At 42.0% G+C, this 15558-nt stretch overlaps 1 protein-coding gene across 2 annotated transcripts in view; it reads right to left on the reverse strand.

Annotated features, from left to right (window-relative positions):
• Positions 1-15558, reverse strand: part of SPATA48 (spermatogenesis associated 48) — a 198287-nt gene that overhangs the window by 143806 nt on the left and 38923 nt on the right. For both annotated transcript variants that reach the window (XM_029589752.1, XM_029589751.1), the window contains exon 2: positions 10931-11031. In XM_029589752.1, coding sequence (XP_029445612.1) covers positions 10931-11031 — 101 coding nt within the window. The remainder of the gene's footprint in view (positions 1-10930; positions 11032-15558) is intronic.

A 15558-nucleotide genomic window follows, 5' to 3' on the forward strand; every position in this document is an offset into this window, starting at 1 on the left:
ACATATGCATGAATCTTATATCATTCGTGCAAGTGTGCGTGTATTATATAAAATACACCTAGCGCATGTATATGTGCTCCTAATTTTACGCATTTACAGGAGCAAATGCTTTTCATGCATTTTCCTTAGGAACTGTTGGCTTTTACATGCGCAAGTGAGCTCATTTTATAGCATGCATGCGTAAAGAAAATGACCAGTCCACCAGTTTTTCCAGTTTGTTATTAGGTTCTTTAGCCTGCATTCCCCCATTTTATCCAGACCCCTCATGCAGTCCATATTTGGCTATAAGGAGTTGCATTCAGACTTACATCTAATAAATATAAGAAGTAAATATGTACAGGTAAGAGCCTTACATGCGCTGCGTTCAAATAATATAAAAATCACAACTTACGCATGTATATGTTGGCCCCGCCACGGAGCACCCCTGATCCGCTCTAAATCCATCCCTTTTTTACACAAAGGTATTTGCGCATCAGTACTTGTGCGTGTATGTGAGAGGTTTATAAATTATCCCCAGTGCGAATAAGAGCTACATGTGCATGTATCTGCTGTTTTATGCACGTGCATCTCTTTTAAAATTCACCTTTGTGTACGTATTTCTGAACCCCACCCCAGAACATCCCTTTTTTCCATTAGTACTTGCACCTGATAGTGCAAGTACATGTACATCCCTACCAGAGTCAAGCCTGCTGAGGGTAAGAGAAAAAGATGTAATCTGCTATCAAATTAGACAGTGTATGTGTGTTTGGCTATGGCAGTTTCAGTTCTATTGGGATCAAAAGAAACAAAAATGCGGGTGGAATTTCTAAGGGCTTCAGCCCGTTCCAGATAAAGGGCTAAAGCTCTCTTGCAGTCCTAAGTGTGTAAGGCCTGTTCATCTTTGTGGACATGTGGCTTGGGGAAAAATAGTGGAAGGACGATTAACTGCTTAAAGGGGAAGTCTGACACTACCTTAGGAAGGAATTTGGGACACAGGCACAGACCACTCTATTATGAAAAAATGTATATAAGACTCTGTTGACATCCACAGAGTCTGGATCACACTGACTCCATGTGTTGAAGTGACCATCACCAAAAATATGGCCTTCCAGGTTAGGCACTTCAGCTCCTAGGAGTCTAATGGTTCAAAGGGAGCTTTCATTAGCTGGGATAGTACCACATCGAGGTATATCACATTTGGAGGTTATAGCGAAGACTTTAATAAAAGCAAACCTTACATAAATCTGACAACTAATGGCTGTACAGAGATTAGTTTAACATCTACATGGTGGAGATAAGCATTAATTAAATTAAACGGTGAATTTTAAGACCTGCGTACGAGAGCACATGTGCACATTTTACGGCTTGCGCACATGGATGTGAGGATTTTATAACATGCACACATATATGCGGGCCTGTTATAAAATTGGCTATATGCGTATACATGCGCGCCTGAATTTACATTAATGCACACATGTGCAAATGCCGCCTTGATTGTATAAGAGAGGGGGATTTCAATAGATACGCGCGCCAATGCAATTACCTGTTTCCCCAGTTTGTTACCAGTTCACTCCAGTAAAGGAGAGGACTTCCTAAACCACCTAGAGAATTTGCCCCCCTTTTACTCTATTAGCCCTGACCATTAAAACACCACTGACTAGCTTAGGTTTTTTTTTGTTTCAAGACTTTCACGCCGTCTATAGTAGAAGTAAAGTTACATGGATAGGGCTCCAGGCGTGCACTGGTGTGGGTAAATACTTACGCACTGGTTTCAAACTTATTTCCTGGAACACCCATGCCCTGCCCAGACCATGCCCACATCCTGCCACTTTTATGAAGAAAAATTTTTTACTCGTGTACTGGGAGATACGCGCGTACCCAGGCATCCCTTAAAATTTGTTTGGCACATGCTGATCCGATACACACGTATATCTCCCAGCTTTGGCGCATGTAAGGCTTTTAAACTTCACCCATAAGGTTGTAAGAGAGACACCAGATGTTCTAACACTATATGCAACAAAACATGAAATCTATTTTCTATGAATACTGACCTCAGAGGGATATAGACTTTGCAAGATAGATGCTGACATTTATGTTCCAGCAAAGAAACACTGTCACAGCAGAGAGAAACAAGATAAGGAACTTTGACCCGAACAACAATGCTACCTAGCTTATCAGATCAGCTTATTGATTTGAGAACTATAAGCTTCTTTCTAAATAAAAAGTAAGTGGCCCCAGGGCAGCCAGGTCAGAAACTGAAAAATAACTTAATCCTCCAGAGGAGAAAAACAGCCTATCCGAAGACAGCATGAGACAGGAGCAGTGACCAAGACAGGAGCAATGACCACCGATGGGAGAGAGAGAGGAAGCAATCAAATGACTAGAATTGCTGACATGGCAAGGCAGCGCTGATCAAGATGTGACCTGATCCGGCCCAGAGCTGCCATGCAGAAGGAGCAGTGACTCTCCACCATGGAAAAGGAGGAGGTCAGCAATCTGAAATGCAGAGACGACACCATCCGCCTGCTGCATTTTTGAACTTTTGCATATTCATCAGCTGACTGTTATAGGAAAGGGCAAACAAGAAAAGAGAGTCAACACCTTACAACACAGAAGCATCAACCCTGCCCCTCCCTGTGTTGAAGAGGTAGAGTATCGGGGATTACCAGGGAGACTGAAGAAAGGAAAGCTCTGCCTGATATTTGGCCACCTGCCATGAAGCCAGAGATGGACCCAAAACTAAGAGATGCCTCCTCAGCTTAGCCAGTACCAAGGAAGCAAGCTCTTTCCCTCAGGTCTCCAGCCAAGGTAAACAGAAGGGAATTTCCCAAAGTTGAATGGGGCTAGCCAGCTAGTTACCTTTATTCTCTAAGCACACTTAAGTTTCTAGCACATTTCAATCCACTAATTATGCAGAGATTTATTTAGTAGGGATGTGAATCGGGCTTCTGATGATTGAAAATACCGTACGATATTTTCAAAATCGTCAGAAATCGGGGGCTCCCCGAAACCAATAGGAAAACCCCACAAAATTGTTCGTGGGGGTTCTCTTATCATTTTGGGGGAGGGCGGGAAAAACGGCACACAAAAATAACCCCTAAACCCACCCCGACCCTTTAAAACTAATCCCTTAGCTTCCCCCACCCTCCCAACCCCCCAAAAAAACGTTTTATAGGTACCTGGTGGTCCAGTGGGGGTCCCGGGAGCGATCTCCCGCTCCCAGGCCGTCGGCTGCCACTAATCAAAAAGGCGCCGATGGCCCTTTGCCCTTACCATGTGACAGGGTATCCGTGCCATTGGCCGGCCCCTGTTACATGGAGGGAGCACTGGATGGCCGGCGCCAGTTCCGATTCACATCTCTATTATTTAGTATAAACTGATGCTAAGTAGCAAGGACTTTAGAGACATGTACTGTTTATTTTCTTCTCAATGTTAATTCTACAAAGTCTGACAAATAAAAGTCTAATTCTGTGGATAAAACATATGGTCTTTTCTGAACTATTGGGACTGTGTAGGTATAGAAGATAATAAAGAGAACTGTCTGCAGCACTGCCAGCCCCAGTAGGTGTTGGGGAGGGGGAATGAGGTGCCCAGTAATAGACAGATTCCCAAACCTCTAATACTGCTTACAAGGTGAACCCTTACAGATTTAGTCTTAAGACTGGATTCTGAAAGATGTAGAAGGTATTCAACCAGTTTTTGTGTGGCGCAGGAGAAAAGATGTAGGGCCCTTCCCTCAAACCAGAAAGCAAACATCTTCCACTTAAAAACATATGACCTTCTAGTAGAGTCTCTTCTAGAAGCCAAAAGGAACCAAGACACCTCATCCAGCAGATTTATGTTACAGAGTTCTACCCTCTCAACATCCAGGCTGTGAGAGCAAGGAATCTTATTTTGGGATGGAGGAATGTCTCCTGATTCTGTGTGATGAGTGTGGAGAATTCCCCAACTAATTTGGATCCCTGATGAACAAGTCCCGAATAGGTGGGAACCAAACCTATGTTGACCATTATGGGGCTATAGATTCATAGTTCCCCTGTTCATTCTGATTTTCAGGAGGGGATATGCATACAGAAGAACATCTCCCCAATCCAGGAGGAAAGCATTCAAGGCTAATTTTTCCTTTGATCCTCTTCTTGAGCAGTACTGAGGGACTTTCTTGTTCAGAGAAGATGCAAACAGATCCATGTTGGGTATTCCTCATTTGCAGACTATCTGGTTTGCTACCCCCTTATCAAAGGACTATGCATGTGGTTGAATATACTTGCACAGTTCATCCACTAGGAGTCATCTTTTGGGAGATGAATTATAAGAATTAGATATATGTAGCATAGAAAGTGGTAGATGCATAGAACAGCCTCCCAATGGAGGTGGTGGAGAATGGGATAAATACAGAGGATCTCTAAAGAAGCGATAAGAATTAAAATGTGAAATTAATTGGACAGATTGGAGACTGGATGGGCCATAAAGTCTTTTTCTGCCGCCATGTTTCTATGTTTCTAAAACTCCGACACAACGGAGGCCTCTGGCCCCGCCCCTGCCCCGGACCACCCTTTTTGCAAGTCCGGGTACTTACACACATCCCAGGGCTTTACGTGCATCGTTAGGCCTTTTTAAAATAGGCCCGGCGGGCGTAGGGCTTTTAAAATCTGGCCCAAAGCTTCTAGAATAGCAGTAAATACCTCATTTCAAAATGATCTGTCTAATTTTCTTGAGAATTCTGTAAAGGAGGTTATTGATAGAGGATCTTTATTAGTCTCCTTTATATCTTTATTTAATTTAAATATAGTAATGAAAACTACTTTAAGAAGTATCAGGTCAATTTTTGTGCCTTACCGAGCCCTGACATCATTAGCAACTAATACTGAGATTGTTATTAAACCAGCTGATAAAGGCAGAGCTATCATCATCATGAATCAGAACGATTACCGTTCAGAAATATTGCGTCAATTAGGAGACCAGATATACTATCAGCCATTATCAGCCGATCCAACTACAATACTATTGCAAAAAATCCAGCAATTATTACAAAATGTACAAAAGGAAGGATTCATTACTACTAAGGAATACAATTATCTTTATGTAGAAGCTCCTCGGACGCCAGTCATTTATGGAGTACCAAAAATCCATAAACCTTGGTGAAACCACCATGTAGACCCATAGTTTCTGCCAATGGGTATCTTTTTGAATGTTTGGCAAAATTCATAGATACGTTCCTGCAACCGTACATCCGTCAAGCAAAGTCCTACATCCAAGACACTTCAGACATGCTCAATAAGCTGATCTCATTGGAAAATATATATGATCACCATTTTTTGGTAAGCTTGGATGTTGAGGCACTCTACGCTAACGTTCCTCAAAAAGAGGCGCTACTCCTAGCCGAAGAGATTTTTCAATTTAGAGTGAGACCTCAACGCATTCCAGCAAAGTTTCTTATCAACATTATGGAATTAATATTATTCCATAATTACTTTTTGTTTGAGCAACAATACTACTTACAAACACATTGAGTGGCTATGGGGTCCCCTATAGCACCAGATGTTGCTAATCTTTTTATGACAAAATTTGAAGAGGAGCATGTTTATCCATCCACATTTTTTCAACATGTCAAATCTTGGTCAAGATATATTGATGACATTTTTTTCATTTGGACACATACAGAAGAAAGTTTATTGTTATTTCACCAATGGCTCAATCAATGTAATCCTTTTTTGAAATTTACCCTTACTTATGATCGCTCACACTTAGCATTTTTGGACATACAGATATATAAAGATACTAAAGGTGTCACTACCACCCTTTTTAGAAAACTCACAAACAGAAATAACTACCTTAGATTTGATAGTCACCACCCACGTCATTTCAAAGAAGGCTTACCCACTAGTCAATTTTTTAGGATTCGAAGAATCTGTTCTGAATCGGATTAATTTCATCGTCAAGCTGGCATTTTACAAGAAAGATTCCTTGAAAGAGGTTATCCCACAAAGACCATTAGACGAACATATAAGAGGGCATGGAACTCAGACAGAGAACAGTTACTGAAATATCGCCATAAAGAAGCAGCACCTGCAATGATTTGTGTGTTACAACACACTAATCTGACTCCATTTGTGAAAGACATTATTCTTAAATATTGGCATATACTGAGTCCACATGCGGTGTTTAGCAACCCACTCATGTTCGCCTATTCTAGGGGACAAAACATCAAGCAACGGGTTGTCAGAGCAGCACCCAGGACTGGTCTTCCATCTAGTTTAGTTGGTCAAATCCCCTGTAGACAATGCTCTTTCTGTGCCACCGCCCAAGTAGGCCTGATCTGGCAAGATCCATCTTCGGGAATCAAGATTTCAAGAAGACATACAGTTGACTGCAACAATGAATTTGTCATATATGCCCTCACATGTCCATGTAAGAAAACTTACATTGGTCGGACAAAACGGAAAATCCGTACTCGTCTCATTGAACATTGCAGTAGAATCAATAAACTGGACGTTAAGGCACCGACAGTAGCTCATTGTATTGCTTTAGGACATACCTTTGATGAGTTCACATGGGCTATTTTGGAACATGTACCATCCCACTGGAGAGGAGGAGAAAGAATTTCTCTCCTTAATCACAAAGAGAATCAGTGGATTTTTCAACTTAGATCTTCAGAACCAATTGGGCTTAATGAGAGAGTAGAATGGTTCTCCCTCATATAAGACTTTTTTTCTGCATTTCATGTTTCCATAGACATCGGATGTATTTGCCTCTTTTCCCTTTGTTTTGTTTCTTCAAATCACAGGCTTATAGAATCCTTTGGATTCATTATACTAAGGACTTAGTATCTTATAAAATCCGGGGTCGGCGCGCGCAAGGGGGTGCACATTTGTGCAACCTGCGCATGCCGAGCCCGGCACGCGCTGCCTGTTCCCTCCGAGGCCGCTCCGAAATCGGAGCGGCCTCGGAGGGAACTTTCCTTCTGCCTTCCCTCACCTTCCCCTACCTAACCCACCCCCCCGGCCCTATCTAAAACCCCCCCCACCACTGTCGGCAGATTTACGCCTGCCTCTGGCAGGCGTAAATCTGCGCACGCCAGCAGGCTGCTGGCGTGCCATCACCCGAAGCGGGGGCTGGTCCGGAGGCCTCGACCACGCCCCCGGGCCGGCGTCATGCCCCCGACACGCCTCCCGTGCCGCCCCGACATTTGCGCCGGCCACCTGACACGCCCCAACACGCCCCCTTTGCAAAGCCCCGGGACTTACGCGTGACCCGGGGCTTGCGCGCGCCGCCAAGCCTATGCAAAATAGGCTCAGCGCTCGCAGGGGCCTTTTAAGAGGGTTACGCGCATAACTTATGTGCGTAACCCTTTTAAAATCCGGCCCATAATTTTTTTAATTTTTTCGGAGATCCCGAGGTTGAGCAGCAGCTTCTTTTGTTTTTTAAGCACACACACAAAAAAAATGGCCGACAGACATTCCCAGGATTGACGTCATTGCCCGTATAAGGACTTCTATCAAGATGGCCATCAGACACCGAAGTCATTGCCCTTTTTTGGATCTTACCATTTTTGGATACACTACGTCACTTCCTGGAGGTAAGCTCGGTCGACGGATTCTCTTTAAAAACAGCGGTTTGGCGGCGGCAAAGCTGTCAAAGACGTGGCAAAGGAAATACAAGCAAGTTTGAATCTGCTACGAAGAACATAAGAAAATGCCATACTGGGTCAGACCAGTTCCTGAGAAGATCTGGTCGATGGCGACTAGCGCTGCTCATTCCCTCTCCTTCTATTTACCTCGCAAGGTGAGAAATTTAGATTAAAAATGGAAACTCATTATTGTTGTTGCAGCTGCAAGTGAATCACCGACATGTTTGGCGCTTCATGTTGACCATTTCCTTAAGAATTAGTAAGTGCTCTTCCATTTCCCAGCCGTTCATATAATTGCTAGCGTTTATGAAGCATTTATAGGCTTGCTTTCATCTTGTCCTATATCATGTCCAGTAGGCTAACCCAAGCTGATACCTTCTGCAATCCGTATAAGTCATTCTGAAGCTCCCTGAAGAAGTTTTCTTACTCTGAAACCCTGCAGAGTCAGAGGACCACCTTCAGGATTGCAGTATAAACAGATAAGTGCACAGTATAAGATTTTAATGTGTGCACTATTCCATGATATTCACAGTCACAGCTATTCTTAGCCACAATAAGGACATTTCTAGCGAATGACCGATGATTAAGCTGGGTATTGTGCTCTAAGGCCACAACATAAGGGCCAATTGCACTATAAACACCAGGTCACTGTACCAGAAAAGGCTCTTTTGAAATAGCCGTTGGCACAGTAGACATGATATGATGGTCATTCGCATTTTCAATATATGATGTTACAAGAGTCATTCTAGCAGAATTTCTATTCTAGTGTTCTATGCTAACGAGCTAGCAGAGAAATTGTGTATAAAACTTCCTACAGAAAAATGTTCACTAACTTTTTTATGAAAACCAGCCTACAAAGCCATTTTTGCACACTGGTTCTCACTAAATTCAAAATTAGATAGCTTGCATGATATTGCACTGCTGCAATTAATTCATTATGAATTTAAATAAAATTTCACATTGCAAACTACGCACACACTTTTGCTAGTTATTAAAGCATAGAAATTCGGAAATACTCCTTTGTGCACTGAAAAATGAAATAGTGTACATTATCCTAAATAGTGTGCATATAAAGGGATATCTGCAAAAATTTTTGCTTGTTAGTACATTGGAATGTAGATCATCTATACTACTTTAATTTGCTGATAATGCTTCTGCTTGCACTGCTTACTATGGTTCTATGAATTGCCTCAAGTTATGTCATTTTTTCTATTTATTCCTTGCTCTCCTTTTTCTAAAACCCTCACTTGGAACCCAACCACACGTTTCCTATAGGGAGAGCTGGAGCTATCATTCCACTCAGGCTTTGCTGGTGGGGAGGGGCATTTTCAGCAATCAGCTGAGAAACAAAGTATCCCCAGCATTTAGCCAGAATTTCCAAAGTGGACTTATGTGCATAAGTCCGCTTTGAAAATCCCAGGGAACTGCTGGTACATGCAGGGGCATATGCATAGGATAAAGCATAAGCTTTGTCAAGTTAAGTGTAAAACATTGATAAGACAGACGAAGAGAGAATTTGGAATGATTTGGCAGTAGAGGCAATAACTCACAATAAAAACTTTTTAAAATATATCCAAAGCAAGAAATGAGTGAGGGAGTCGGTTGGACCGTTAGATGACCAAAGGGTTAAAGGGGCTCTTAAGGAAGATAAAGCCACTGCAGAAAGACTAAATTAATTCTTTGCTTCTGTGTTTACTAATGAGAATGTTGGGGCGATACCAGTTCCGGAGAGGGTTTTCAAGGGTGATGAGTCAGATGAACTGAACCAAATCACTGTGAACCTGGAAGATGTAGTAGGCCAGATAGGCTTCTAAGAAAAATAAAATGTCATGGGATAGGAGGCAATGTCCTTTCATGGATTACATACTGGTTAAAAGACAGGAAACAGAGAGTAGGATTAAATGGTCAATTTTCTCAGTGGAAAAGGGTAAACAGTGGAGTGCCTCAGGGATCTGTACTTGGACCGATGCTTTTCAATATATTTATAAATGATCTGGAAAGGAATACGGCAAGTGAGGTAATCAAATTTGTAGATGATACAAAATTATTCAGAGTAGTTAAATCACAAGTGGATTTTGATACCTTGCAGGAGGACCTTGTGAGACTGGAAGATTAGGCATCCAAATGGCAGATGAAATTTAATGTGGACAAGTGCAAGGTGTTGCATATAGGGAAAAATAACCCTTGCTGTAGTTACACGATGTTAGGTTCTGTCTTAGGAATTACCACCCAGGAAAAAGATCTAGGCATCATAGTGGATAATACTTTAAAATCATCAGCTCAGGGTGCTGCAGCAGTCAAAAAAGCAAACAGAATGTTAGGAATTATTAGGAAGGGAATGGTTAATAAAACAGAAAATGTCATAATGCCTCTGTATCGCTCCATGGTGAGACTGCACCTTGAATACTGAGTACAATTCTGGTAGCTGCATCTCAAAAAAGAAATAGTTGCGATGGAGAAGGTACAGAGAAGGGCAATCAAAATGATAAAGGGGATGGAACAACTCCCCTATGAGGAAAGGCTGAAAAGGTTAGGGATGTTCAGCTTGGAGAAGAGACAGCTGAGGGGGGATATGATAGAGGTGTTTAAAATCATGAGAGGTCTTGAACGAGTAGATGTGAATCGGTTATTTACACTTTCGGATAATAGAAGGACTAGGTGGCATTCCATGAAGTTAGCAATTAGCACATTTAAGACTGATTGGAGAAAATTATTTTTCATTCAATGCACAATTAAGCTCTATAATTTGTTGCCAGAGGATGTGGTTAGTGCAGTTAATGTAGCTGGGTTCAAAAAGGTTTGGATAAGTTCTTGGAGGAGAAGTCCATTAAATGCTATTAATCTAATTGACTTAGGGAATGGCCTCTGCTATTACTGTCATCAGTAACATGGGATCTTTTTGGTGTTTGGGTAATTGTCAGGTTCTTGTGGCCTGGTTTGGCCTCTGTGTGGAAACAGGATGCTGGGCTTGATGGACCCTTGCTTTGACCCAGCATGGCAATTTCTTATGTTCTCATGTTCATACAAGTCATATATCTGCTCCCAAGCAGCTGTAACTTAATGCATGTACGTACACACATACCTGCAAAAATCACAAGTATATGCATGTCTCCCCTGCCCCAACTCTGTCCCCTGGAATGCCTCTTATTAGTCTAGGAAAAAGGGCATGCAAAATTGTATCCTATGTGTACTTTTAGACCAACTATCACTCTCTCCAGATAGCTTTCAAAAGCAGATTTATGCACAGATACCAGGGTTTATGCGTGTAAATTATTTTGAAATATAGCAAATGTAAATACAATATGGATGCATTTAATACATTACCTGCAGTGTAGGGTCTACTTTGAAAGCAAACGTCTGAGTTAGATTACATTTAGGGCCTCGAGTTACTACGGTTGGAATAACTTTCACTTGGCTTGTCCACCCTGGAAATTAAGGAAAATATTTTTCATTTTCAGCTTTTCTTAACCCAAACAGATTTTCCAAATGGGAACGATTGTTGTGGTTTAACTAAAATAAACAATTCATAACGCAGCTTCAGAAAGAGCTTTATTATAGATAAAGTATAAACTATTGGAATATTCCAGCAGAGGCAATTCAGAAGCGGTCTCAGAGAGCATTGTTTCCAAATAAATAAAACACAATTTATACACCAATGAGCTAGTTTGTTAGTTTTCATAACATTTTCCTAATTGGTTGACATTAACACAATATCCTCTTAATAGAATGGTATTCAAATTTTATCTCATATATATTAATGAGCTGGGATTATTATAAATTGTGTGATTTCTCGTATACTGAGCCCAGAAGACAGGAATGGACTAAACTCGACATACTTTCAGACTTTGGACCTACACTGTAGCATTTAAATATATATTGTCCTGTCAGCAACCCTCAAGAATTCTACAATGTAATTTCACAATGCAATAATAGCTCTATAGGAAAACCTTTCCAAAGCAGCCTAACATAGGCCAGGGGAGGAGGTAGGCACGGCCCTCCAGTAAAGTAGAGCACTTCCTACTTGTAATGCTTAAGCTCTGCAGTTAGTGCTGCAGTAGCACAATTTACACAGCACTGGAAGGGAGTTCTGAGATCTGCAATGCACTAATCTTAACATACTGTATTTTATCTACCCTGAATTTCCACTCTCACAGGACATTTTTGCTAACTGAACTGGAGGCGAGTGGGAGTGGAGGTATCCCAGAGCTGCAGGACATTTTTGCTTAAAGAAAGGATGGGGGCAGGAGAGAAGTGGTCCCGCACTATGGGGCCATTTTTCTTATTTTAAAGAATAGAGAGGGTGGATAGGAAGGGGTCCTGCGGTGTGGTCCATTTTTGAATATTTAAAGAGTCGGAGGAAAGGCAGCCACCTCCCCAGTCACACTCCTTTCACCCACACTCTCATGTGCAGATGCGTGCCCCTTTTCATACTCCATCCTCATATGATACATGCACACACACACACACACACACTCCTTTCTAGAACTCATAAAAAAGGCCAAAGACAAAGCCATTGGAAATTTCACACACCCAAGCATTTCACCAGACAAAGACAAGCAAAAAGGAAGGGAAACTATAAAGGCCACACATCAGCACAAAACAGCACTATCAGAGCTAGTTCAACTCCTTTCCTACTAACACCTATTCTCCTTGCCTAGCTTCAGTGGCTCTTCACTTTCTCATAGCTCTGACAGTGAGTGAATGACTGTGAAAACCTAACTTTTGTACCTTTTTTTTTTTTTTTACATTTATAATTTTTATTGTTGTTTAACATGACAATATAACATACCAATCCAAGATTGAAAAAGAACAGGCAAAGATAGTACAACTCATCAGCATAACCAAAGCGCAACAAAGCGTACAATATGCAAGATATTATGAGACGTACCATATATTGTGATATAGATAGGTAAGTAAACAATTACCTAGCTAAAGAGTTCCCCACCCCCTTCCCCCCTATCATGCTATCTGGAATGTAACAAAAAAAAAAAAAGTTTCTGGAAAGAAAAAGAGGTCATGATGTGCCATACGTATTCACTGACAAAAAAAAACTAAACTAAGGGTGTATGCATATAGACAATCATTGTTGGGGTGAGTACTCTGTAAGAGTGAGCTTCCTCCATGAGACATAGGGGCCCCAGATGGGTGAAAATTTGGATACCCAATGCTTTTTGACGGCAGTCAAGTGGTAAAGAGTACATGTTCTGTCGAGTCTGTTCAAAATCTCAGCGGGAGTTGGCGGTTTGGGTCTCTTCCAAGAGGCTGCAATAGCCAAGCTGGTGGTGGTGCATGCCATCTGAATAAAAATCTGTGTATGTGGCGATAGAGTATCAGCTGGAAGGTGAAGAAGAGCCCATTCTTTGGTAAGATGGATAGGACGTTGAAGAATCTCGGAGAGAGTGGTAGAAATATATTGCCACACCGGTTGTATATGTATACAGTCCCACCACATATGTAGGTAAGTACCCAACTGTTGACAGTTCCTCCAGCACAAAGGGTCATAAGAAGGGGAGAAATGATGTAGGCGAACTGGAGTAAAGTGCCAGCGATAGAGAAGTTTATAGTTGACTTCCACAATGCGAGCGGAAACTATGCCATGTGACATACGTGTAAATATGTTAGTCCATTCTTCATTAGTAAATGCTTGTCCGAGATCTTGTTCCCAGGCTCTGAGATGAGCCGGTTAATCGGAAGGCTGGGCTGCTAAAAGTTTGTAGATTTTGGAAATTAGTTCACCAGTCAATTTAGGAGTAGTGCAGTATCCTTCAAACAAGGATCTTTGAAGAGAGAGTAGCCCTCGCATCCGGCATTGGTTGATGAAGTGTCGTAGTTGCATGTAGGGTAGAAATTCATCATCGGAGAGACGGTAGGTTTCCTGAAGGGTGGTGAAAGAAAGACAAGCGTCCTGAGCACATATATGTGAAATATATGTGATTCCTGCAGCCTTCCAAGCCTTATAGGCAATGCCTGGTATGCCTGAAGGGAAATCCGTGTTATAGTATAGCGAAGACTGTTGAAAGTAGGAGGCAGTACCCACCAATTTAAGTTTCCATCTCTTCCAAACAGATGGCGTGTGTCTAGAACAGGGGGAAAGATATAGAGTTGACTTCCACGTTCGATTGGGCTGCCATACTAGCGTAGATAGTGGTGTGTGTGGCATCCATGCCTGCTCCAGTTGTACCCACGGTTTGTTGTCTCCAACATGATGCCAATCAATAATCGGGCATAGTTGGGCCGCTGCGTAATACCAAGAAAGATTGGGCATACTCAAGCCTCCCTGAGATTTGGGTTGATAGAGAACCATGCGAGCGATTCGTGGTGGGCGACATTTCCAAAGAAAACACATAAGCTTCCTTTGCCATAGTTTCAAAATGTCAGGACGTATCGGTATCGGTAAAGTCTGGAAGAGATACAGAAAGCGGGGTAGAACATTCATTTTGAGGGTCGCCAGTCTGCCCAACCAGGACAAAGGCATAGAATTCCATCTAATAAGGTCTTTTTCTACTTTTTGAAAAAGAGGAACATAGTTAAGCTGAAAGAGGTCGGACAGATTCTTTCCAATGTATATTCCCAAATATTTGAGCTTAATAGGAGTCCACTTAAAAGGGTGAGATCTTTGGAGAGAGAGCACTAGTTCTGGGGAGCAGGAAATGTTGAGAATTTCAGATTTGTCCCAATTTATTTTGAAGCCTGATACAGCACTAAATTGGGCTAATTCAGATGCTATCCCCTGAAGGGACATAACAGGGTTGCTCACCGTAAACAAGATATCGTCCGCAAATAGGGACAACTTGTATTGAAGGGAGTTTGAAGGAAAGCCAAAAATATTTGGGTTATTACGTATTCAAATGGCTAAAGGTTCTAAAAATATGGCAAATAGTATAGGGGAGAGAGGGCACCCTTGTCTGGTGCCTCTCTGTACCGAGAAAGGAGCAGAGTATTTGCCATTAATTTTTAGGCAGGCTGTGGGTGAACTATATAAGGCCCAAATCCAATTATGAAAAAAAGGCCCAAAATTCATTTGGGTAAGAGTTTGAAAAAGAAAAGGCCAGTGGACCATGTCGAACGCCTTTTTGGCATCAATAGCTAATAGAATATGGTCCAACTTTAGTTGGGCAGAACCCCAGAGGATATTTAAAATCCTGCGCACATTGTCACTGGCCATCCGACCTGGCATAAAGCCTGCTTGGTCTGGGTGAATGAGTTTGGTGATAAAGCCATTCATTCTGTTGGCTAATATTTTGGCGAGAAGTTTGAGATCTAAGTTTATCAAAGAAATAGGCCGGTAAGAGGCACACAGAGCTGGGTCCCTACCGGGCTTAGCAATTATGGTGATTCCCGCTTTATTGGATTCGGGCAGCAGAGCCCCCTGTATAATTTTTGCTGGACTCAAAAGATAGTTAAAGTGGTTTTGTAAATGGGGTAGCAGAACAGTCCCATACGTTTTATAAAATTTGGCCGTGAGACCATCCGGTCCCGGGGCTTTTCCCACTTTAAGATCTCGTATGGCTGATAAGATTTCCAGACCAGTGATAGTCGCGTTAAGGTGACCTCTCATTTCCTCAGTGAGGTGGGGTAGATCAATAGTGGAGAGGTAGGTAGCAATGTCTATGGGCTGGATATGAGACTCAGCAGTATATAGCTTTTGATAAAATTGAAGAAATTGGAACGTGATACCTTGGTTAGTGGACTCGAGATGGCCCTGATCGGTTTTTATCTTAAGAATATGGTTTTGGCAAGACAATTTTTTTAATTTCTGAGCCAAAAGTTTCCCAGCCTTGTTGCCTCCTTCAAAGTAGGCCTGATGAGTAATATTCATGGCATGGGCAATGTGTCCCATTTCCAACCTGTGGAGATCCTCCCTCGCCCTAGTTAAAAGTGTCAGAAGGTTGGGGGTACCAGAACGCATATGTTGACCGGACAGACTGGCAATTTGGTCCCGTAACAAGGAA

Source organism: Rhinatrema bivittatum, chromosome 2, assembly GCF_901001135.1.
Source record: "Rhinatrema bivittatum chromosome 2, aRhiBiv1.1, whole genome shotgun sequence".
Taxonomy (NCBI): Eukaryota; Metazoa; Chordata; class Amphibia; order Gymnophiona; family Rhinatrematidae; genus Rhinatrema; species Rhinatrema bivittatum.